Source organism: Mesoplodon bidens (assembly GCF_964165515.1).
Source record: "Mesoplodon bidens genome assembly, chromosome: 4".
In the NCBI taxonomy this organism is placed as follows: Eukaryota; Metazoa; Chordata; class Mammalia; order Artiodactyla; family Ziphiidae; genus Mesoplodon; species Mesoplodon bidens.
Window position 1 is genome coordinate 50,697,771 of NC_138160.1, and position 23,681 is coordinate 50,721,451.

Sequence of the window (23,681 nt, forward strand, 5' to 3'; positions counted from 1 at the left end):
GTAAATGTGTAAATCCATCACTTACAGAGAAGTTATTTAAGGCACAGGCTCTATGATGATGGATCAGTTAATCTAAAAACAGGAAGTGTAAAATGCTTACTAGAAAAATACTAATAAAAATTGGATAAGTGGAAAGAAACTAGAGTCCTGTTCACATTTAACCTAATATTTATTGTTTAGGCTAACCAAATGAATATTAGAATATTTCTTTTATTTGTGCCTTTGGGATTAAAAATTTTGCACTATCTTTCTAGGGGCATTTTGTTTTCTGAACACCTGTGGTTGGGTTCATAGTGATACAAAAGGTCAGAAATAATTATAAGCCAGCAGGATTTTTTAAATTGGGTGAAAAACACAAGAAAGATGGATTTGTTTTTCTTTAGTACATAGTTTTCAAAAGCAAGAAAAAATCACTCTGCGTGAAGTTTCTGCAATTCACATATTCTACAGATACCCAGAAAATGTCATACCTTTAGGAAATACTAAGTCAAGATTAAGAGCTGTAGTTTTACTCACGTGCATTTAACTGAAAAAGAAAAGTTTACTAAAAACTATGTGGAATTGTTTTAAATGATCAGATGGTCTTTACCCACTGAGTAAAATTTTTAATGCTCTCACCAGTTATTTAATGTTTGTGTATATATATAGAACATCACTTACCACATACTTGAAGAACAAAACAAGCAGATGTTTAAAAAGGCCAGTCTTCTTTCTGTAGCGTAGTTGTACCTCTGGTCTGTGCAAATAAATTAATGTATCAGCCAAGTATGTAAAATAAGAAAAGGAAAAGTGTGATAGGTAAAAAGGAAGATTACTAATACTTCTTGCCCTTCAGTTTTACTTTTATTCTCTCCTTTCATCCTTGATGTTAAACTTACCTTGCATTTTCTAAGATGAATGTTTCAGATGTAGATTCCAGCACAGCCACCTCCTGTTCTATTTTCTGCCTAATGTCAGGTGTAGACTAATCAATTGTAATATGTTATCTACAACTTAGTTACCTATACTTGTAATTTAAAAAAGAAATAAGTAAAAATAATATTGTTTAAATAAAACAAGGGAGGGCAGTTTTCGAGCCTTGGGGATCATAAATTCCTATGATTATTTATTGTGTGTTCACATGATGCATAATGTTACCCTAAGGGACATAAAGAAATAAACGTAACACATGGGCTCTGCTTCATGTTACTTAACCATCTTAGGGAGAGCAGGCATGCAGGCATGAAAAATTAAAGGACATAAGAAGAAAGTAGTAAAAAAGGTGCCACATGAGTGGCACGCCAAATGAGTAGTGCAGAGGTTTTATGCTATTGGAAATTCAAAGGACAAAGCGCTCAATTACAGTGAGGTAAAGAGTGGTCAGGGAAGACTTCGTGAAGAAAATGTGAATTATACATTGAATAGAAAAAAGGAGGGAGAACATTGTGAGGAGCAGGAAGGGAGTAAGCAGTTATTGGAGTCAGGAACTTCTGTATTCAGGAGGTGATGACTTAATGCCTGAAAGCAGTGAAAGGAAGAATAGTTCAATACCACTTTGGAAAGGTGGTTTTAGTAGAGCTTGCTGAGGTTCTCGATAGGCCTTGAAAGTTCTTAAATTAAGGAGAAAGAAAAGAAGGCACCCATTTGCCTCCTTGAAGCCCTCAATAATAAGGAAATGAATAGAATCAGTTGGGTCCCATTTAGCATTGTGAAATGAAAATACTTAACGTAAATACTTAAACGTAATGAAAAAGTTCCGTCTTTAAAACAAATTGTGACAGGTGGCGAAAAGTGGATACTGTACAATAACGTGGAACGGAAGAGATCGTGGGGCACGTGAAATGAACCACCACCAACCACACCAAAGGCCAGTCTTCATCCAAAGAAGGTGATGTTGTGTATGTGGTGAAATTGCGAGTCCTCTAATTTGGGCTCTTTCCAGAAAACCAAACAATTCCAGCAAGTACTGCTCCTAATTAGACCAACTGAAAGCAGCAGTCGACGAAAAGCGTCCGAATTTGTCAACAGAAAACGCATAATCTTCCATCAGGATAACGCAAGACTGCGTGTTTCTTTGATGACCAGGCAAAAACTGTTACAGCTTGGCTGGGAAGTTCTGATTCATTCATCTTATTCACCAGACATTGCACTTTCAGATTTCCATTTATTTCAGTCTTTACAAAATCCTCTTAATGGAAAAAAATTCAATTCTCTGGAAGACTGTAAAAGGCACCTGGAACAGTTCTTTGCTCACAAAGATAAAAAGTTTTGGGATTATGGAATTATGAAGTTACCTGAAAACTGGCAGAAGGTAGTGGAACAAAACAGTGAATACGTTGTTCCATAAAGTTCTTGGTGAAAATGAACAATGCGTCTTTTATTTTTACTTAAAACCTGAAGGAACTTTTTGGCCAACCCAATAAGTCAGAAACCTGTAAAATTGAGAAAGTCAGATTAAGGATATCATAACCTGATTTAAACCAAAAAAGGAACATCTCTTTTGTTGCTTCATTTCTTTGTCCTTTAGTTTCTAAGTTCCCTGAGGTGGCCATCTTTTTTATCCCAAGGGCTTATCAGGATGTCTAACATGTTTTGTGAGCTCATAAAATGTCGACTAAAGTGAATGAACTTGACCATGGTGACCTATACACCAGGAAGAATTGGCCTAGGTAATATGACCACTTACTCTAATCACTTCTTTCTTCGTGAGTTAATTGGTATCCTGGTATATATCCACCTCTTATTAATACTTAGTAAGCCAGTCTTCTGAAGTCTGCTCATGGGAGTATACCAAGATAAACTTCTGGCTGGAATAATCAGTAATCAGTGTTTTGTTTTTTCTCTAAGCTCCTGAATGTTGTTTTTTCTACCGTGCTGTAGAAAACTGCGGGTTCCATATCCATGGATACAGAGGGCCTACCGTACTACACCATTTTATAGTATAAGGGACTTGAGCATCCATGGTTATTGAGGGACCATTGTATAGATTAGCATGGAGTTTGGCTATCTCTTTCAGAAATACTAGATTGCTGTGCCCTAGTTAATGTGAACTGCCACTTCATGGTAAGCACTGATTTTGGAGAATTAAGAGTTGAGTGAGATTTAAAATTGCATGGTTTTCTCTGGCTACCTTTACTTCGCCCACATTATACCACACACCAGATTTGAATGGATGTACACAAGAAGACTACTGTTAGGAGATGATACACTGAGAATTCTAATAAAGTAGTACTTGTAACTCCAGTATGTAATACATATAAAAGAAAAAACTGAGCTTTTTTCATAAAAAAAAGTATAATACCTAGTTCCTGGCTTGTTGTATTTAAAGAAATAATGTATATAAGATTATCAAAGTACAATGACTTTTCTCCTTCCCTTTGTTCCTCCAAACCTATTGCTATTTCATTCCTGGTTTCCAGCTCTCTTTTGATTGTTTCCATTTTAGATGTCTAATTACATTTTAAAGCATGTAATTCAGAAAGATTGTATATTACAAAAAACAAGATTTATTCTTAATTTATAAAGTACAGGGTTGAAAGTATTGTGTGGATAAAAATGGGAACAAATGCTTAATATTCAAAAAGAATCATAAAGAATACTGTCTATAAAAATTTTATTTTAAAGGCTTCTTCTTAAATGTAACATTTACACATTTTTGTAATACTTTTAAAAGGAGGAAAAGAATTTATAACTTCTTAATGCTTGTTTTCTTTAAACATCTGTATGCCAGGAAAGTACAAGCCTCTTTTAGCTTTTTGTGACCTGTATTATTTTGGGGTACTTTTCCCAAACTGCTTAATGAGTGGTAATTGAGTTGCATCCTTCTAAGTGTATTTTGAAATTGAATACTCTGAAGATAATTTTTGTTTAATTTCTCCTTTTATTGATCCCAAAATGTGGCATAGAATCTCCTTTTCCACTCTTTTTCTTCAGTCCGTCTCCTTTTCTAGAGTCAGCTCTTTTCATTCAAAGCCAGATTACACACCTTTCTACTCTGTGCCATAGTCATTTTCTACTTTTCTGAACTTGAAGTCCAAGCCTCACCCCCTCTGGCACTTACTAAGTACCCCAGGGTAAGCATGGTTTCCCCCGTCTACTGGAATTAATCCCCCCTTTTCCCCCGCTTTCCCCCAGGCTAGATCTCTGCCTCTTGTGTCCTTTTCTGTGCAGCATGGGTGACATTTCAGTGAAAAAAATGACTGACTGACGTTGCCTCACCTCCCTTCTTCACCCCTACAAGACAGTCATCTAAGCCTCTCACTTGGTAGAGCTAGAAATTTCAGCTGGAGGCAGGGGAGGGAAGAAGGAGTGTGAATCACAGTGATCACATGACTGACTTCTCCTCCAAGCCTGAATAAGCATGGGCCAGGACAATAGTCTTTCTTCCTGACTAGCATGTGCAGGTAGAGCAGAGATTGGACCTATATCTTCTGGCCTGTGTCCAGTCTGCTTCTGTGAGTATCCTTATCTCTTTTTTAGTTTGATTTTAACACTCCTTTTTGTCAATCATTCACTAATACTGTCTTTTGGCTTTCTGTAAACCTCAGGTTCCTGAACCTATTAGATTTCTCTCAGAACTTTTCAAGCTTCATTCTGGCTCTAGCAGTGTCATCTAAATAATCCAATCATTTATGAGAAAGGGGTGAAGTTACTGCCTTTGGCAAGAATTGTGCAGTCAAAAGATTACCTTATCCATGCTGCAGTTTATCACAATCTATTCTGAGCCTTCAAGGCTCATTCTGTAAATGTTCATATCTGAATTGAGGCCCAGTGCTGTAGAACTGTATCATTTTCTAATTATGGCAAAGATTATAACTTCTTACCAGCTCCTCAGAAACATGTGTGACCATGCTGGTAGCCCCAGCATTGATCAATATGATAATTTGAAGTAAAACCTGTAAACAAATGAGCTGGTTGTCAAATTATACCTTTTTAAAATCTCTCTTTCCCCTACACTCCCTTATAATTAACATTCACACACATAGTAGAACATGGTCACACGTGGGTTGTCAGATACCTGTTAGGAAAATTCATAATCATTTTGAGAAAATACACAGTACTCAGAAATTCTATTGATTTCTTGGGAAATTTCTAGCCCTAGAAGGTGTGGGGTTGATCTTGGAGGTGATCTTGGAGGTGATCTGAGCAGAGAAGGCAGCTGCCTGAGTGGATTGTCCCTAAATAATATTGACATAAAGGCCTGGTAAAGAGCCTTGGAAGCTATAGAATACAGGGCTTTTGTCTTTTTCAACTAATTGAGATCAGTTGTTGATAGCTATCCAGAATGCTACTCTGTTAAAAAGGAATGTCAGGCCCTGCCTGCCTTAGCTTGCTATGATGGATTAGTGGTGATTACTCTGCAGTGGGAAGGGAAAATGGCTGTATTCCCCACCATGTATCTGCCATCCCCGAGTCCGATCTTCACTTTACAGACAAGAAGACCAACACCTAGAGAAATGACACAGAGTGGCTGAACTTTTTAGTGCACAATCTTGGTTTCTAATGCTTTTTAAAAATCATTTTCTTTAATATGACTTTTAAAAATTTGACATATAGGTAATTTCAGCTATACAGCAAAGTGATTCAGTTATATATATGTATATACACATATATATACACACACATATATATTCTTTTTCAGATTCTTTTCCATTATAGGTTATTACAAGATATTGAATATAGTTCCCTGTGCTGTACCGTAGGTCCTTGTTGTTTATCTATTTTATATATAGTCATGTGTATCTGTTAATCCCAAATCCCTAATTTATCCTTACCCCCCTTTCCCCTTTGGTACCCATAAGTTTGTTTTCTATGTCTGTGAGTCTGTTTCTGTTCTGTAAAGTTCCTTTGTATCATTTTTTAGATTCCACATATTAAGTGATATCATGTAATATTTGTCTTTCTCTGTTTACCCTGCTTCACATAGTATGACAGTCTCCAGGTCCATCCATGTTGCTGCAGATAGCATTATTTCATTCTTTTTTATGGCTAAGTAATATTCCATTGAATATATATGTACCACATCTTCTTTATCCATTCATCTGCAGATGAACATTTAGGTGGTTTCTGTGTCTTGGCTATTGTGAATAATGTTGTTCTGAACATGAGGGTGCACATATTTTTTTGGATTAGAGTTTTCATCTTTTCTGGATATATGCCCAGGAGTGGGAATCCTGGGTGATATGGTAGCTCTGTTTTTAGTTTTTTAAGGAAGCTCCATACTGCTCTCCATAATGGTGGTACCAACTTACATTCCCACCAACAGTGTAGGAGGGTTCCCTTTTCTCCACACCCTCTCCAGCATTTATTGTTTGTAGCTTTTTTGATGACGGCCATTCTGACTGATGTGAGGTGATACCTCATTGTAGTTTTGATTTGTATTTCTCTAATAATTATGATGTCGAGCAGCTTTTAATGTGCCTGTTGGCTCCAATACCTTTTTCTAAGGTGTTTCTCACTAAACCAGATAAGGCAGACTGTATGTGTGTTTCTTTCTTGAGAGATTTTTAAAATTCTTATGCGAAGGATATATAGTGATATCAAAAATATATACTCTTGCAATAGGTTGTTACATACACGTTAAAATGCAACCGAATGATAACAACTATTGGTTATTTTGCCCATCTGGTGATTTAATTCTCTAAAACCTGATCACACTTGAAAGTACAGACAGAAGGTTTTGACTTTACAAAGGTGGGAACATGACCCAAACAGTGTTGACTCTGGGAACTACTTTACTGAACATTTTAAAACTTAATTATGCATGTTAATGCAGTATGAGAAACACGGTGTGTCCCTTGCAGGAATGATACTAATAGTTCCCTGGAGATGAGTTATAATTTATGCAGTTATTTTTAGCATAATTTTATGTGCCAGTAAATGGTTATATACTTCTACTTTTTAAAAGTTAGGCTTAGTAAGGTGTAGTTCACATACAGTAAAACCTCTTTTAAGCATACACTTCTGGCAAATGTACACAGTGTATAACACTTCCACACTCAAGATACAGAACATAACGATCACCCCCAAAAGTTCCCTTGTGTCCCTTTGCCTGGCAACCACTGATTAAATAATTTTGCCTTTCCAGAAAGTCACATAAATGGAGTCATACAATATATAGCATTTCAAATCTTTTATTTTTCTCAGTGTAATGTTTTGGGGATTTATTCAAGTTGTTGCATGTATCTGTAGTTTGTTCCCTTTTATTGCTGATTATTCTATTGGATAAATGTCCCACAGTTTATCCATTTGTTAGTTGGTAGACATTAGGATCTTTGCAGTTTTGGATTATGAGTAAAAGTACCATAAATATTTACATACAGATCTGTGAATACTTGTTTTGGTCTTGGGTAAATACCCAGGAATGGGATTGCTTAGTTGTGTGGAGTGTTAACTTATAAACTGCCAATGTGTTTTCCAAAATGGATGTGTCATTTTTTATTCTTACTGGCAATGTATGAGAGGTCCTGTTGTTTTTCACCCTTGCCAGCACTTGGTATTGTCAGTCTTCTTAATTTTACTTATTAAAATCTCATTACTGGGAATTCCCTGGCAGTCCAGTGGCTAGGACTCGGCACTTTCACTTCAAGGGCCCGGGTTCAGTCCCTGGTTGGGGAACCAAGATCTCGAGCAAGCCGAATGGTGCAGCCAAAAAAAAAAAATTTTGTTACAGTTTTAATTTGCATTTCTCTGATGACGAATGATATTGAGCATTTTTTCAAGTGATCATATGCCATCTGTATTATCTTCTTTGGTGAAGTATCTGTTCAAATTTTTGTCCATTTTTAAATTGAGTTATTTGTCATCTGAGTTTTCAATGCCAAGTTCTTCATCAGATTTATGTTTTACAGGTATTTTTTCCCAGTCTATTGCTTGTCTTTTTCCTCAGGAGTAGAGACTTTTGATATTCAAAATTTTGTACCTTTATTCTTTTAGTTATGACATTAACACAAGACTATTACGATAAATTAAAGAATTAAAGCATCTCTTTCCCATCTGATCTACCCACCTAAGTATTTAAGCATACTGGTAATCTAGTGAAAGCAAATATTACTGTAATATGCAAAGTACAATTTCTGCTTTAAGAAATATATTTTGAAAGTTTCTTTTGTACTTTCAGACTAAAATTTCTCTTCATGTTCAAGAGGATAATTAAGAGGGAAAAAAAAGAATTACCTGCGGAAATACTTCATTTTAACCTGTTTTGCTCTTCTTTTATTCTAGTGTTATCCAAGATAAATTCTGTGGGATCATAAACATCTCAGTGGAGGGCCTACATGATGTCATGACAGAAGATCCTGAAACAGGAACTTATAAAGAGTAGGTGGATCATTTAATTAATTGCACTTGGACTTGGGGAGTAATTAATTATATCCTGCATTATTTTTGTTTACTATAACCATATAAGCATGGTATGGCAACTTTTAAATTTTGTCTTTATAAAAGAAAAATATTTTTGTTACTTTGTTATAATATTGTTTGATCTTGAGATAAGCTTAGTTTTGTTATAGTGAAATTCTCAATTGGACTTCTTTGGTCTAATCGTCATTTTATGATTTGACATTAGGTTTTTTAAAAAATTCCAAGTGTATTTTAACATGTAAATTCCTCTTTTAAGATATCTTGGATAGTATGTTCTTTTTTTCCACTAACAATGTTCCCCTGCCCTTCAGGGGAGTTATGGAGAAAGGGGAATGGATTAGCATCTTATATTTGTATTTGACTGGTTGAAGCATCACTGGCACCTTTAAGATATTAGAGGGTCATATGGTACTTGACTAGTTCCAAAAGAGAGTAGTTAAAATTACAGTTGATTATTGAACAACATGGGGGTTAGGGACACCAACCCTCTGCACAGTTGAAACTCCACGTATAACCTTACAGTTGACCTTCTCTGTATCTGCGATTCCACATTTATGGATTCAGCCAACCACAGATTGTGTAGTACTGTAATATGTGTTGCACTGAAATACGAATTTATTGAAAAAAATCTACCCATGTTCAAATCCGTGTTGCTCAAGGGTCAACTGTGTATTCTTTGGGAGATTAGTTAAAATTGTGTTATCAGGAATGCTGATAATCTCACATTTATATAACTATTAATGTGAAAAAAATTTTTATCACTATATCCTGTTATTTATAATACTAGGATTATCATATCTTTCTTAATATTACTATTAATTTAAGGCATGTTTCATATAATGATAAGCAAGGCTTCATGAGATTCCATACTGCTTGACTTCTCCTCAGTAATGTACTTAGCCCATTTTCCTTGCCATCTATAGCAAATGGGAAAGATTGCCATTCGAATCATACTTTGTTGAAAAATATGGAAAGTAGATATATGTAGTTGAATCTTATTAAACATGTATAAACAAAATGTTTCTGGTGTGTAACTTAGCTTTCAGGAACATAGGAGTTCAGATGAAGTGGAAACCTCAAACTTTTGTGATTACAAACCCAAAATAACAAAATGTTTTATGTGTGTAGGCAATTTTTAAAAAGTTAATGTAGGGGGCTACCCTGGTGGCGCAGTGGTTGAGAGTCCGCCTGCCGATGCAGGGGACACGGGTTCGTGCCCCGGTCCGGGAAGATCCCACATGCTGTGGAGCAGCTGGGCCCATGAGCCATGGCCACTGAGCCTGCGCGTCCGGAGCCTGTGCTCTGCAATAGGAGAGGCCACAACAGTGAGCGGCCCGCGTACTGCAAAAAAAAAAAAAAAAGTTAATGTAGGGATTATGGCACATGACTATAAATATTGTGTTTACATCCATAATATATGACAAAGTTTACAACTGTTTGTGAAATATTTAGGATATATTCAAATGTTCCCTGTCTTCTTTGGAGTATATAATTTAGTTAGGGGGAGGGTGTGCCTAATAATAGCACCGTGAAAACACTAGTAATGTGTAAAGACAGCGATATATGTTTTGAACAAAGCACACAAAACGTAGAATTCCAGATTGTGGTTTAATAGAATGTCAGAGAAAGAAAAGGCATAGTGTGTTAACTGGAAGCGCTGAGAGTCAGGAAGTTGTTAGAAATAAAGTTTAGAAATTATCTAGTGTAGTTTCATTATTTAAAAGATAGGTTACAGAAGCTCAGAAAAGTACAGTGACACAGCAAATTAGTGGAAGAGTCAAGACTAAGAACCAAGGTCTTTTGGCTCTATATGCCACACTCAGCCATGAGGGAAGTTTTGGTTTGTAAAAGGAAAATGTTGGATGTAAGCACAACAAACTGACTGGGAGACCATTATCTGGTCTCCCAGATCTGGCAGGTGCATATATCTGTTTGAATTAGTGTTTTTCTTCAGATAAATACCCAAAAGTGGAATTGCTGATTTATGTAGTAGTCCTGTTTTTGATTTTTGGAGGAGCTTCCATACTATTTTCCATAGTGGCTGCAGCAATTTACATTTCTACCAATAATGCACAAGGGTTCCCTTTTCTCCATAATCCTTGCCAACATTTGTTACTTCTTGTCTTTTTGAGGATAGCCATTCTAACAGGTGTGAGGTGATAACTCATTGTGTTTTTTTTTTTTTTTTTTTTTTTTTTTTTTTTGCGGTACGCGGGCTTCTCACTGTTGCGGCCTCTCCCGTTGCGGAGCACAGGCTCTGGACACGCAGGCTCAGCAGCCATGGCTCATGGGCCCAGCAGCTCCGCGGCATGTGGGATCTTCCCGGACTGGGGCGCGAACTCCTGTCCCCTGCATCGGCAGGCGGACTCTTAACCACTACGCCACCAGGGGAGCCCCACTCATTGTGTTTTTGATTTCCATCTCCCTAATGATTGGTGATGTTGAGGTCTTTCATATGTCTGTTGGCCATCTGTTATGTCTTATTTGGAAAAATGTCTGTGCAGACTCTCTGCCTGTTTTTTAATCAGATTGTTTCATTTTTTTTTGGTATTGAATTGAATTAGATTTTTATATATTTTGGATATTAACCCCTTATCAAATACATGATTTACAAATATTTTCTCTCATTCAGTAAGTTGCCTTTTCATTTTTTTTGAATGATTTCCTTTTGGTTTGATGTAGTCCCACTTGTTTGTTTTTGTTGCCTTTGCTTTTGGAGCAGATCCAAAAAATCACCGAGACCAATGTCAAGGAGCTAACCACTTATGTTGTTTTCTAGGAGTTTTATTGTTTCAGGTCTTATGTTCAAGTCTTTGGTTCATTTTGAGTTAATTTTTGTGTATGGTGTATGGTCTAGTTTCATCTTTTTGCATTTCTTTATATGTTTGTATTTTAGTTAGTAGAGTTCTTATTTTATTAGACCAGGAAAATATATTAATGACACCTGTAATTTGCTTTCTGCTTGTCTTTGGTTAGAGTGGCTTCCTTTTTTTCCCTTAAATTATACATTGTTTTTAGGCACAAAGGGAGATGAGATTGACAACCTATTGCCAAAATTTGGGAAGTAATAAGGAAGAAAGGATTTAGCCAGCATTTCAGGAAGCTTAGAGGCACTAAAATTTATTTGAAAAAGCCTCATAAATTGTTTTTTATAGTTAGAGAGTATAAAACATACCAGCTATCAAGGATATAGCTTTTTCTAAAACAAAAATAAAATTTAGGCTTATATAAGCATTTTTCTCCCTTCACTTGATGCATTAACCCACCAGATAGCTCTTCAGAATGGAATAGAGGATATCAGAAGAAGCCTTGGTTCCTTGACCCTAAATTATCCCCTGTATATTATCCTAACTTATGTTGGTCTCAGTGACCTCCTTGGCATCTCTCTCTCTCCAATTTTACCCTTTTGATCCATTCTGCTCCATGTCTTAAAATTAAAAGCCCAGTTTCTTATAAAGTTGATGGGGCAGTATTCTTTGCTGATCCTCAGTTTACATTATTAGCCTTGTCTCTTCCTCCCTAGATTCTTCCTTCTTCCCCAAATGTGCCATTTCCTTTTATATACATGGCTTGACTCAACATTTCTTCTTCTTGGCATGTCACACCCTTAGCTTTGCCCTTCTTCGCAAATACTTGCCTCTAAGATTCCTTTCCATGCTCTCAGGAAGAACTCATCGCATCCTTCTCTGTTCCTTTGTGGCACTTTGTCTATACTGCTAATATACAACCTTTAGTTAGTTGCTTGTTTTCAGTCTAGAGGATTTGAGTCAGTGAATAAGAAATGCTCATGCTCATTATGATTGAAAACTATTAACACAGGATTGAAGGAATTTAAACAAGGTTGAATGGTGAAACATGTGGCATCTAGATGTGAAACAGCCCTGATCTTGCTAAATACCAGGGCAAAGAGAAACATTAGGAATTACCTAGTTCCTATTTTCATGTGGAGGGAAGTAGGTGTATCAAGAGAGGGAGACTGTTTCTTGGCCTGAGCCCAGAAATGAATTTTTGATAAGATACTTATATAAAGGACTGTAAAAGGAGTTTCAGCTGCAAGTAAGAGAAACCCTGAGTCAGCTGTCTTTAACAATAAAAAAATTTGTTATCCCTTACAACAAAACAACTGCAGGTAAGAGGCTCTAGGATTAGCTACTTGTGATCTCACAATATCTTTAAAGACCAGGTTCTTTCTACTCCATCCGCTCAACACATTAACTTCATATGCAGACTGCTTTCTCTAATCGTCAGAAAGTACTTCTAGGCATTACAGTTCATGACAGTGCCAGTGCCAGCCAAGTAATCTTCTTTTTCCTTATGTCTTTTGAACATCATAGGACACTTTTCTAGAAGGCATTTCATCAGACTTCCCTTCATGTCTAATTGGCTAGAATTTCTTAAACATCCTCCTGTTGAAAGCAGTCATTAACTAAGGGAATAGGATTGCCATGATTGCTTACTGAGCCACTGGCACCTGGGGCTCAGATCACCTTTTTCTGAAGCATATGGTGACATGGAAGAGGAGGATAACCGACAAGTTCAGGGCTCTGTTAGGAAGGAGGGCGATTATGTAGGCAACCTAAGTGTCCACTGCAGAGACCAATGGAATAATGTCAGTTCTAGTTTTATTATAACCTTAAGAAGTGGGTTTGGGGCTTCCCTGGTGGCACAGTGGTTGAGAGTCTGCCTGCCGATGCAGGGGACACGGGTTCGTGCCCCGGTCCGGGAGGATCCCACGTGCCGTGGAGCGGCTGGGCCTGTGAGCCATGACCGCTGAGCCTGTGCGTCCGGAGCCTGTGCTCCGCAATGGGAGAGGCCACAACAGTGAGAGGACTGCGTACCGCAAAAAAAAAAAAAAGAAGTGGGTTTGTATAGATTAAATGAAAGGTGTACCTTTAAACCAGAAATAATTTAAAAGATTTCATGTTGCATGCTAACACTGTTAGTTGTGTTTGGCTGGTTGGAGTTTCTTGTTGGGAAAGATTCTGAGTTAGCAGACTAGAGTGCCTGGATGTATTCAGTGGATGAGAGTAGGATGTGAGGGGTGGCTGCCTATGCTCACATGTTAATTGTCCCTATTTTAAACTGTTGTTATTATTATTTTGTTACTATTACTACATTCACAGTGCACACATTTTAGCTTACTAGAATTCTATTAATTCTCACCATGCTTTTTATGTAAAACATGATTCCCTATCTTTAATCTTTGTCAACAAAATGAGATTTGATATCTATTTATGTATGTATTTATTTATTTATGGCTTTTGTCGGGTCTTAGTTGCGGCACGGGAGCGCTTCATTGCGGCACGTGGGCTCCTCTCTCGTTTTGGTGCCTGGGCTGCAGAGTACGCAGCTCAGTAGTTGTGGTGCACGGGCTCTCTAGTTGTGGCGCACGGGCACTTGGGCTTAGTTGGATCTTACTTCCCCGACCAGGGATCGAACCCACGCCCCCTGCCTTGAAAGGCAGGTTCTTAACTATTGGACCACCAGGGAAGTCCCCAAGATTTGACTTTTAATTGGAAATTTTCTTGCAGTAGAGAATTTCAGCTTTGGGCTTTTCAATTCATTTTTTTTTGTTGTTTTTTTCCACTTTCTACCTTTCAGAGACCCAAATGAATGCAATTTGCAGAATTGCAAAGTAAAAATATCCTGCTCTTTGGGGAAAAAGTGTGTATATTTATATCCAGAATATACTTTATTATTAGTGTGATAAATCTTTTAACTTAGGGAAGGGAGAACAGAGAGTTTTTTACTATACAAGTAAGTTGACAGATTTTGGAATGTAGTGAAGGGATTTGATGCAGTACAAAGCATACTTCCAAGGAGATCCAGATCTACTGCAGTTAAAATTCAAGTCTGCAGCAGACTTAAAATAGCTTAAGTGAAGGAACTCCATCTTATTTCAGTTCTAAAATACAAACTGGGATCTAGACTTTTTCTAAACATTTTACTTTATTAACTTAAATACCTTTTGGGTTGAGATAATAATGTCATAATTTTCCAACTTTGTGCCAGAGTTCCTTGGCCAACTAGTTGTGCTGTATCATTTTATAGTTGACCTTGAACAACTTGGGGATTGGGGCACCCACCCTCTTTGAATTTGAAAACCCAAGTATACCTTATAGTTGGCCATCATACCCACAGTTCCTCTGGTTCCACGTCCTTGGATTCAACCAACGAGGGATCGTGTAGTACTGTAGTATTTACTATAGAAAATAATCTGTGTATAACTGGACCCCTGCAGTTCAAACCCATGTTGTTGAAGAATCAACTGTACATCATGGTGGACGAGTCAACTGTACATCATGGTGGACGAAAGCATTGCAGTTCCCAGAGGTTAAAGCCATGAAGTGAGTTAGCGACTGAGCTCTTGCTGTTTTTCAGGGCTTCTGATTTCCAGTTTAAGGTTCTTACTGTTTGATCCCACCAGGTGTACTGACTCATCAGAGCCAGTTGTTCCAAAAAATATTTTTTTAATGGTGGGGGATTAAGGATAAAAGGACATTCATGTCCCCTGCAAGAGTGAGCCTGATCAGGTTTCTGGTGTCAGCGCTTGTCTTTAACAATCAAAAGTTATTTACACGGCTGAGTCAGGAAGTGTCCTTCTCCTGTACTTGCCACAAAACATAAGAGAAACCAAGCTTTCTTTGCCACAGTTTATTGGTTAAGAACCTATGACTCTGATAAATTACTGAATTCTATTCTAAATTAGGAACAGTGACATTTGTTCTGTCTACTTGATTCACTAGACAATATTCATATCTTGTCTCCCTGGAACCAATGTTGACTGAATAGGAAGCTATATTTCTATTATCTCTGCTAATGGTGAAGAGCAGTAGTGCAGATAATCAAAATAAAATGATTTATAACCGTCCTGCTGGTACAAGTGCTATCAGGGACAGGTTCCTCATAGCATAGTAATGTAATTTGGAGCACAAAGTAGATTGTTACATAATGAATAGTGTTTTAATGATGTTACTATTTAAATTACTGTTACTGTTATGAAACATAAATAATTAGACATATGAAGATTAGTGGAAAAGAAGTATTAATTTTAAGTGTTTGTAAGTATCGTTTTTTTAGTATCATTTTTTAGAAAGATATAAAAGGTATACCTTGCTTTGTCAAGTGATTTATGCTTCAAAAGTTGCCTATAAATAAATTTCTTACAATTTATTACCTAAATACTGAAGCAAAATGCTCTAAATTTTTTTTGGTGTGACCCTTTTAAAAGTGAGATATCTTTTCATAATTAAACTTTTTAATTATACATCTAATTTATCTAGCTATTCTCACGTATTGGTACATAGAAGCGTTATTGTTCTCAGTATTTTGAGGTTTGTTTTTAGTATGTTATAGACTTTTTAAAATTTATTTAAAACATTTTTTTTTAAAATTGCAGCTGTATGTTAATGTCTCATCTTGAAGAACCAAAAGTAACAGAAGATGAAGAGCCACCCACAGAACAAGATAAGAGGAAAAAGATGGTAAGTTACAAAAGTAGCTTCTAAAATCCAGGAAAACCATATAATGTCATTATATTCTGGAAGTATCAAAATATATGGTGGTCCATTCTTCCTTCCTTCCTTCCATCCATCCATCCATCCATCCATCCATCCATCCATCCATCCATCCATTCGCCTGACCCTGTTGCAGAATTAATGTAACATAACTGAGTTTTGAAATTTGGGGTATGCTCCTAAAACAGATAAATTGCATTCATAGTACAGGAAGATGAGTTTAACTTTTGATCTGAAATAATTGTTTCTTGTCTTAGCAGAGGGTTTACTCCTTTACTTACAGGAACCATGTGACCCTCAAACCTTATTTAAATTGTAATGCTAATTCTTCTATTTTGAGATTTATTGAAATTTCTTTATTCCCTATTTCATGGATCTTATAATGATTTTTTTCTGAAATACATTACAAGCCTTTATAAGAATGCCTTTAACTGCTAAATTGTTTTGAAAACCATAACTCTCACTACAGGAGTCTGATAAGAAAAAGGAACAAAAAATAGGAAACATCTAAAATATCTTACCTCTAAAATTATTTATAATCATAAATTTTTAAATAGTGTGACACGTGAATATAAAATAGTTACATAAATAAACTTTTTCTCCTTTTTCTCTTGGAATCTGCTCTAGTCTCCTGACCTCACCAGTTATTAACTTCACTGTACTTTCTGTCCTCATTCACAATTGAGAAAAACAACACTCTCTACCTCAAAAATAGAATAAATAAATTAATGTATCAAATGGTCATGAGATAGATAATGCTGAACACCTAATAATTACTTTGTAAGTGTTGGCTATCATTAGTCTACTCATGATATTCGCTCCTTGAATTATCCCACATTAATCCTCAAGGGCTTCATCCTAGGTGTATAGCTAATACTGCATGGCTCTGACAGCCTTCTTTTAAACTGTGTTTGAGTTTAATCCATTTTACTTTGTTTTTATGCTAGATGTCATTTCCCTATCACTAGTGTAGAGGAAAGGACAATATCTAAGAGTTCATAAAACCTGAATTCTAGTCCTGTTTGTGTTGTTAATTATGATGTTGAGGAAGTCACCTTGTCTCATGAGAGTCATTTCCTCATCTGAGAAATGAGGGGGAAATTGGATTAGCAAATTCCAAGGCCTATAAGCTAAAAATTATTTGATTATTTTTTTTAAAGCTCTTAATACTATTCCTTTCTTTCCCCACTATCTGTGTCCTAGTGAAGTTTTCAATTGTGAATATACCTCTGGAAATATTTCTCCCATGAAATGAGACTGCTAAGCAGTATCCTAAATACATGGAAAATGTATTTTCTTCACTTAGAATAATGATAACCTTTTGGTAGAACATAACAATTTGTCTTTCCCCCTCTTTCACCTCTACTTTTTTAAGCCTTGAATATATCATTGGTGTTATAGAAAAATATGATAGCATTTTTCTTAATAACGTTCTGAACTTATAAATAAATAATAGGTATTCTGCTTCCTTTCAGATCAGCTTTTTGTACACTTAGTAACACGGTTAGTCTGGTAGATCTTCCCTTTGCAAATTGATTCATCCAGGTCTTTTCTTCATTACATATAGAATCCTTAGTAACATCATAGAGTAGTAATTTTAATTCCAACTTTATTTTGAAGGTAAGTGCAGTACTATCTCAGAGAGCAGTGTAAGAACATAGTTTTCGAAATAACCCTTAAAGTTCTTTGATTCAGTTTTGTGATCATAAATTTTATTTGAGAACTCATTATTTTATCATTGTTCTATTTTAGGTAGTATTGATTTATAGAACAACTTTTATTTTTTAAAATGGCTGATTTTATTTGAAATTAGTTGTCACAGTAGCTATTTGATGTAGATTTATATTGTCATCTCTATTAAGATTTCCAGTGCCTTAGCCATAAGGCTTTTAGTCTTATGCTGATAAATACCACAGTGTTTATGATTAGTGCTGAGATTATGTATCTTAGCCTTGAATAAATATAATTATGAATACAGTGCTAATTTTTCAGTAACTTTTCAATAACAAACAGGATTAGCTTCACTGTATCTTCAGGGTTACATGAATAAATTCTGTACTTTCTTTCTGTAATTATATCATCATTCTTGTACTGTGATGTCTTTAACATTAGAAATTTTTTGAGAATTAACTAAATGTGTCTTGGTTGTAGTTTCAAAGGGAAGTGTTTGCTGGTAGATAATTATGAATTATTATTCAAAAGAAAAACCAATCTAACATCAAAGAGTTTTTTCATTTTAAAATGAAATTTTTTATTTACTCGGAAGAAAAAGTGTAGCTGCTTGATTCCAAGATTACATAGTTGAAAGTCTGATTTACTGACTGTCATTGTTGTCTTAAAGTAGTCCCTAAAATGGGGCATCTTCATTTCAGTAGCTGCTTTGGTAGAGTGAAGCAGCAGTGATTATAATTCAGAAAGGCGGATGATTAGTATTATATCAAATGTGCCAAATGATTTTCCATAAGTTTATGAGAATTCTCTATATTTCATCTTAAATAAGGATGAAATTTCTGTTCAGGAAAGCTATTAAGCTGTCCAGACTTTTGATTGTGTGCTTTTTTATCCAGCTCTTCTCTGTTCTGTCTGTTTGGGGGGAACTAATTCTGAGAAGATTGAACGTGGCTTAAGCGTTTCACTTCATTTCTAAGTTTCCTCTCAGTCTAGTATACTCCAGTAGTAGAATGGTAATTTCATGACCCCTTCTATAAAGAATTTAGCTAACACCTTAACATTTTAAGTTCCTTATAATTTCTTTTTTTGTGAAATGTGACATACTAGGCATTTATAGGTTGAAACTTCTCAAATTTAAGTTTTTGAGCATATTAATGCTTTCTGGCAATGTTTTGGTACCTGCTAAGGAAGCATTATTAATGAAACGTGATATAATAAGTAAAGCTGTGTTGATCATGCTTTCCTGTTAAAGTTTAAGCCCTAGAAATATTTTGATAACCTGTTTCTGTAAATAATAATCTAGTTTTATACATACTTAAGAGATGCTTTAATTGATAACGGGGTATAAATAAGTTGAACATTATTAAAACTACACTAGCTTCTCGCTCACTTGTGCTAGTAGAAGCAGTAGCACAAATAAAGGTCTATATAAACATCATTCATATGGTCTTCTGCTTTTGCTGTAGTACAGCTAAACAAATTGATGATATGTTAGGTTGGGTTGCATTTTATTTGATAAATTCATGACCAGATCCTAAGTCTTGTGGCAAATATAATAAAGCCTGAGCATGCCTTGCATTTTGCCTTCGAGTGAGTATTGTCTCCTGTGCTACTATTGCCAAATACAGCGCTGGGTCAGGGAGGGACAAGTGCTGCATTGTGGGAGTGGAACTTGTCTGAAAATCATAGCCTTCAGGTACCTGATATTTCTCTTTCTGAGAGCAGATAGATGGCCTCTTCCTCCACTTCTGCCTCTGTTTCCCTCCCCTTTCTCCCTCTCCCTTCAGCTTCCTTCCTTCTCATCAACTTTCCCTGAAAACTTATTTGCGTAACTATGAAATACAGCAGTTTTCCTCAGACTTTTACTTACATTTGGAATATAGAATACATTGTTGGAGGGAAAGTTACCTTATTATCAGTTGCAAATATTCCACAATGTTGTTTTGTAAACTTCTAGTTCAAATATACTGTCAGCAGGGTGCACCATAGTGGTGGTTTGGGGTGGGACATTGTAAACTCTCCCTGAACAGGTTTTTTTTTTTTTTTAAGGTTGTTACATAATATTTATTTATTTATTTAAAAAATATCTTTATTGGAGTATAATTGCTTTACAATGGTGTCTTAGTTTCTGCTTTATAACAAAGTGAATCATCTATACATATACATATATCCCCATATCCCCTCCCTCTTGTGTTTCCCTCCCACCCTCCCCATTCCACCCCTCTAGGTGGTCACAAAGGACCGAGCTGATCTCCCTGTGCTATGCGGCTGCTTCCCACTAGCTATCTGTTTTACATTTGGTAGTATATATAAGTCCATGCCACTCTCTCACTTCGTCCCAGCTCACCCTTCCCCCTCCCCGTGTCCTCAAGTCCATTCTCTAAGTCTGCGTCTTTATTCCTGTCCTGCCCCTAGGCCTGAACAGTTTTGATCACTGAGAACCAGTAAGATTATTCTTTTGCCTGTTCCCATTTACCTCTAAAAAACTCAGCAGAACTAGTAGAAAGACAAAATTGTATTTGTCACTAATAAGGTACTGTCTCCTTGTTAATTCAATATCAGTATTTTGAAATGCATGTTAAAAAGACTTATTTTACAAATAATATGAGATTAATCCATTATCTTATTATTGGTGGTTTCTGAACTGCCTTTTGAGAATCCTTACCCTGTAACATTGAGTAATCAAGGTAAATTATACAATTGTTGAAAATACTCTTTAGTATTCAACTTGCATGAAATGTCACGCTGGTTATGAATTTAGAGCTTTTCGCTTTTCCTCAGCTTGCCCAGTTCTGTTACATTTTTCCCCTCTATTTCTCATGCTAAATCTTGAAATTATCCTAATTTGGAACTAATCTCATCCAAAATGCTGAACTCTGACATTTCTCTCTCATCACAACATCTTCTTCTTCCTCACTAACTATTCCTTTTCTCCTGGTAAATCTGTTTTGTACCTTTATCTGGAGCCCCATAATTCATCCTTGTTTTCATAATCACTTTCTCAGCTTTTAACCTAGATTTTCTTGTTTTTCTGCTGTTTTTAACTTTGGACAAACCATATCCTTTGCCTCCCTGCTTTAGACCTACTACATTTCTGGGCCTGGGAATCAAGCATACATATTTCTTTAAAGGGGCACATATTATTTTGATGTACAACCAGGGTTGAGAACCACTGCAATAAGAATTTAACTCGTTAATCTTTACAGACCTCTGTAGTATGATTCCAGCCAACCTTTTGAGCCTTGTCTTCCTTTTTCCCTATGCTGTCTCCTAAACCAGATAACTTATCTCCGTTCATATCTATGTTTTCTTGTCTGTGTTATGGAGTTCATACTAGTCCTTCCATCTGGAGTAGCCCCTTTATCCTCCTTCTCTCCACTCAGCTTACTCTTTTGCCATTTTTCTCATGAGGTACTCTCTCTTCTCACTGATCACCTTTCCTACCCATACCCAGTTACAGAAATGATCTTGCCCTCTGCTAGACTTACGTAGCAACTTTTCTGTATGTTTTGACAGCCTTTATCACATGCATTTTAAAAAAGATATTGGAGATCAGAATATGAAAGATAATGATCCCTGAGAAACAAAAAACAAACACTGTGAGCCCCCTGATTGCCACATATTACTGCCTTCAGTTTCCAGGGAGTGGCCTAGGGAGCCCAGTGATCTCTCTGATTTGAGGAGAGGAAGCTGGAAATCTGAGGACACCAGAGTGTCTCAGGTTACCAGAGAAGAGGAAGCTGCTCACATAGAATTTTGGGGATCTTCAGTGGGTCCCCTCTTAGTCTTCACCTGAGTACTGATTAGCACATACAAGTGCAGAAGTTACCCAAGTCCAGAGAAAGAACCTCCAGAATGGATTGTTACAAGAACAATACTCAGAGCTGACACAGAGCAGGGAGTAGTCCCTCATGTCAGAGTGGAAATCTCAGAATTCACAGAGTATTAGGTAGAGGACTCAGAATTGTATTACCTCGGCAGTGGAGCAAAATTAGCCCTAGATTAGGTATTGCTCTGATAATGCCAAACAAAGCTTAAAAGAAAATCTGACCTACCTAAGGAGACAAAGGACCTGTACTCCGAAAACTGTAAAGACCCTGGTGAAAGAAATAAAAAATGACACAAATGGAAAGATTTACTGTGTTCTTGGACTGGAAGAATCAATATTGTCAGAATGACTATACTAGCTGAGGGAATCAGGCTCCTTGACTTCAGACCATACTACAAAGCTACAGTAATCAAAACAGTATGTCATTGCCACAAAAACAGAAATAAAGATCAATGGAACAGGATAGAAAGCCCAGAGATAAACCCACACACCTATGGTCAATTAATCTATAACAGAGGAGGCAAGAATATACAATGGAGAAAGACAGTCTCTTCAATAAGTGGTGCTGGGAAAACTGGACAGCTACATGTAAAAGAATGAAATTGGGGCTTCCCTCATGGCACAGTGGTTAAGAATCCACCTGCCAATGCAGGGGAGACAGGTTCGAGCCCTGGTTCGGGAAGATCCCACATGCTGCGGAGCAACTAAGTCCGTGTGCCACAACTACTGAGCCTGTGCTCTAGAGCCTATGAGCCACAACTACTGAGCCCATGTGCCACAACTACTGAAGCCCACGCACCTAGAGCCCGTGCTCTGCAACAAGAGAAGCCACCGCACTGCAACGAAGAGTAGCCCCCACTCACCACAACTAGAGAAAACCTGTATGCAGCAAGGAAGACCCAGTGCAGCCAAAAATTAATAAATAAAATTAATAAATTAAAAAAAAAGAAAGAATGAAATTAGACCAGTCTCCAACACCACACACAAAAATAAACTCAAAATGGATCAAAGACCTAAATGTAAGACTGGATACTATAAAACTCCCAGAGGAAAACATAGGCAGAACACTCTTTGACATAAAACACAGCAATATCTTTTTGGATCCACCTCCTAGCGTAATGGAAAAAGACACATTATATAGAGAGGGAAAGAGATAAGGACAGTGGCAAACTTGTCATTGGAAACAGTGCAGGCAAGCCAGTAGCAGAGAAGCATTTTTAAAGTATTGAAAGAAAAAAATCGTTTCTCTTATTTTCACATTACTAAAATAATCTTTTGATACAACTTTTTACTACTGAAAATAAAAATTGTTTTATTTAATCCCTGCTTAATTTGTAAAATTTTCAAATTTTGATAACAATGAAAGATATCCCATTTTCTGATTTTTCTTTATTCAACAAGAATATGAAATATTTACAGGCTGTTTATGTAACCTATAACAGTATCATAGATGGCCCCTGAAAATCTATTATACTAATTGTCAGATTTTTCTCATTTATCATACTACTGGATATTCTTTATGCTACTGCTTGAATGAAACTATAGAAATATAGGCTTGAATGCTTTTTAATCATTAACATAGAAGTACTCACATTTGTTACTTCATGGCCTGCCATCTGATTCTTTTTTTTCCCTTCAGAATTGCTGAGATGTTTTCATTTTTTTCTTCAGTCTTTGATACATAGTGATCTATAAAGTCTGTAGATAGATAATAGGAAAAAGCCATTCAAAAGCTGGTTTGTTAACAAGAAAATCAGATCTAAATTGTTCATTACGAATGTTTTTATTGATATCTAATTTTAAAAAGCATTATAAATAGGTAAAATTTGTCTTTGTTCCTTTGCCTCCTAGAAAGCTTTAAAACTCAATTCTTAAACTTTAATATTAAAGAACAGCTTGAAAAATAGTGACTATAAATGATTGCTTCTGATTTTGCAAGTAAAGCAGTTGTACTGGTTAAATTTTTATATTGCTTGCTTGCTGTCACTTATTTTTGGTTGTCACTTAACATATTTTCACCATTCTGATTCTCTTAAGGCCCAATTTGTTAAAATTGTGTGTAAATCCTCCCAGTCCACCATTCTCTTAAAAGTAGTTCTCTGTTGACTCTTAGTCAGGTACCAAATAATTCTACCTGCTGCAGTTACACAGCTGCTTCTCTTGACCTCCACACAGTGGCAATAGAGTAGCATCTTCAAAATGAACTATTTTTCTTTTGTATTCATTCCATATGCATTTTTGAATGCTCACCATGTACAAAGCATTGATCTTTATAATCAGTATTTTCTCTGCTAGCATGTTTATCTACCCACAGAACCTATTTT

At 36.3% G+C, this 23,681-nt stretch overlaps 1 protein-coding gene across 2 annotated transcripts in view; it reads left to right on the plus strand.

The window, feature by feature from the left end:
* The window catches only part of IPO11 (importin 11), a 205,800-nt gene that overhangs the window by 162,268 nt on the left and 19,851 nt on the right, over positions 1-23,681 (plus strand). For both annotated transcript variants that reach the window (XM_081233555.1, XM_081233554.1), the window contains exons 28-29: positions 8,203-8,298; positions 15,740-15,824. In XM_081233555.1, coding sequence (XP_081089681.1) covers positions 8,203-8,298; positions 15,740-15,824 — 181 coding nt within the window. The remainder of the gene's footprint in view (positions 1-8,202; positions 8,299-15,739; positions 15,825-23,681) is intronic.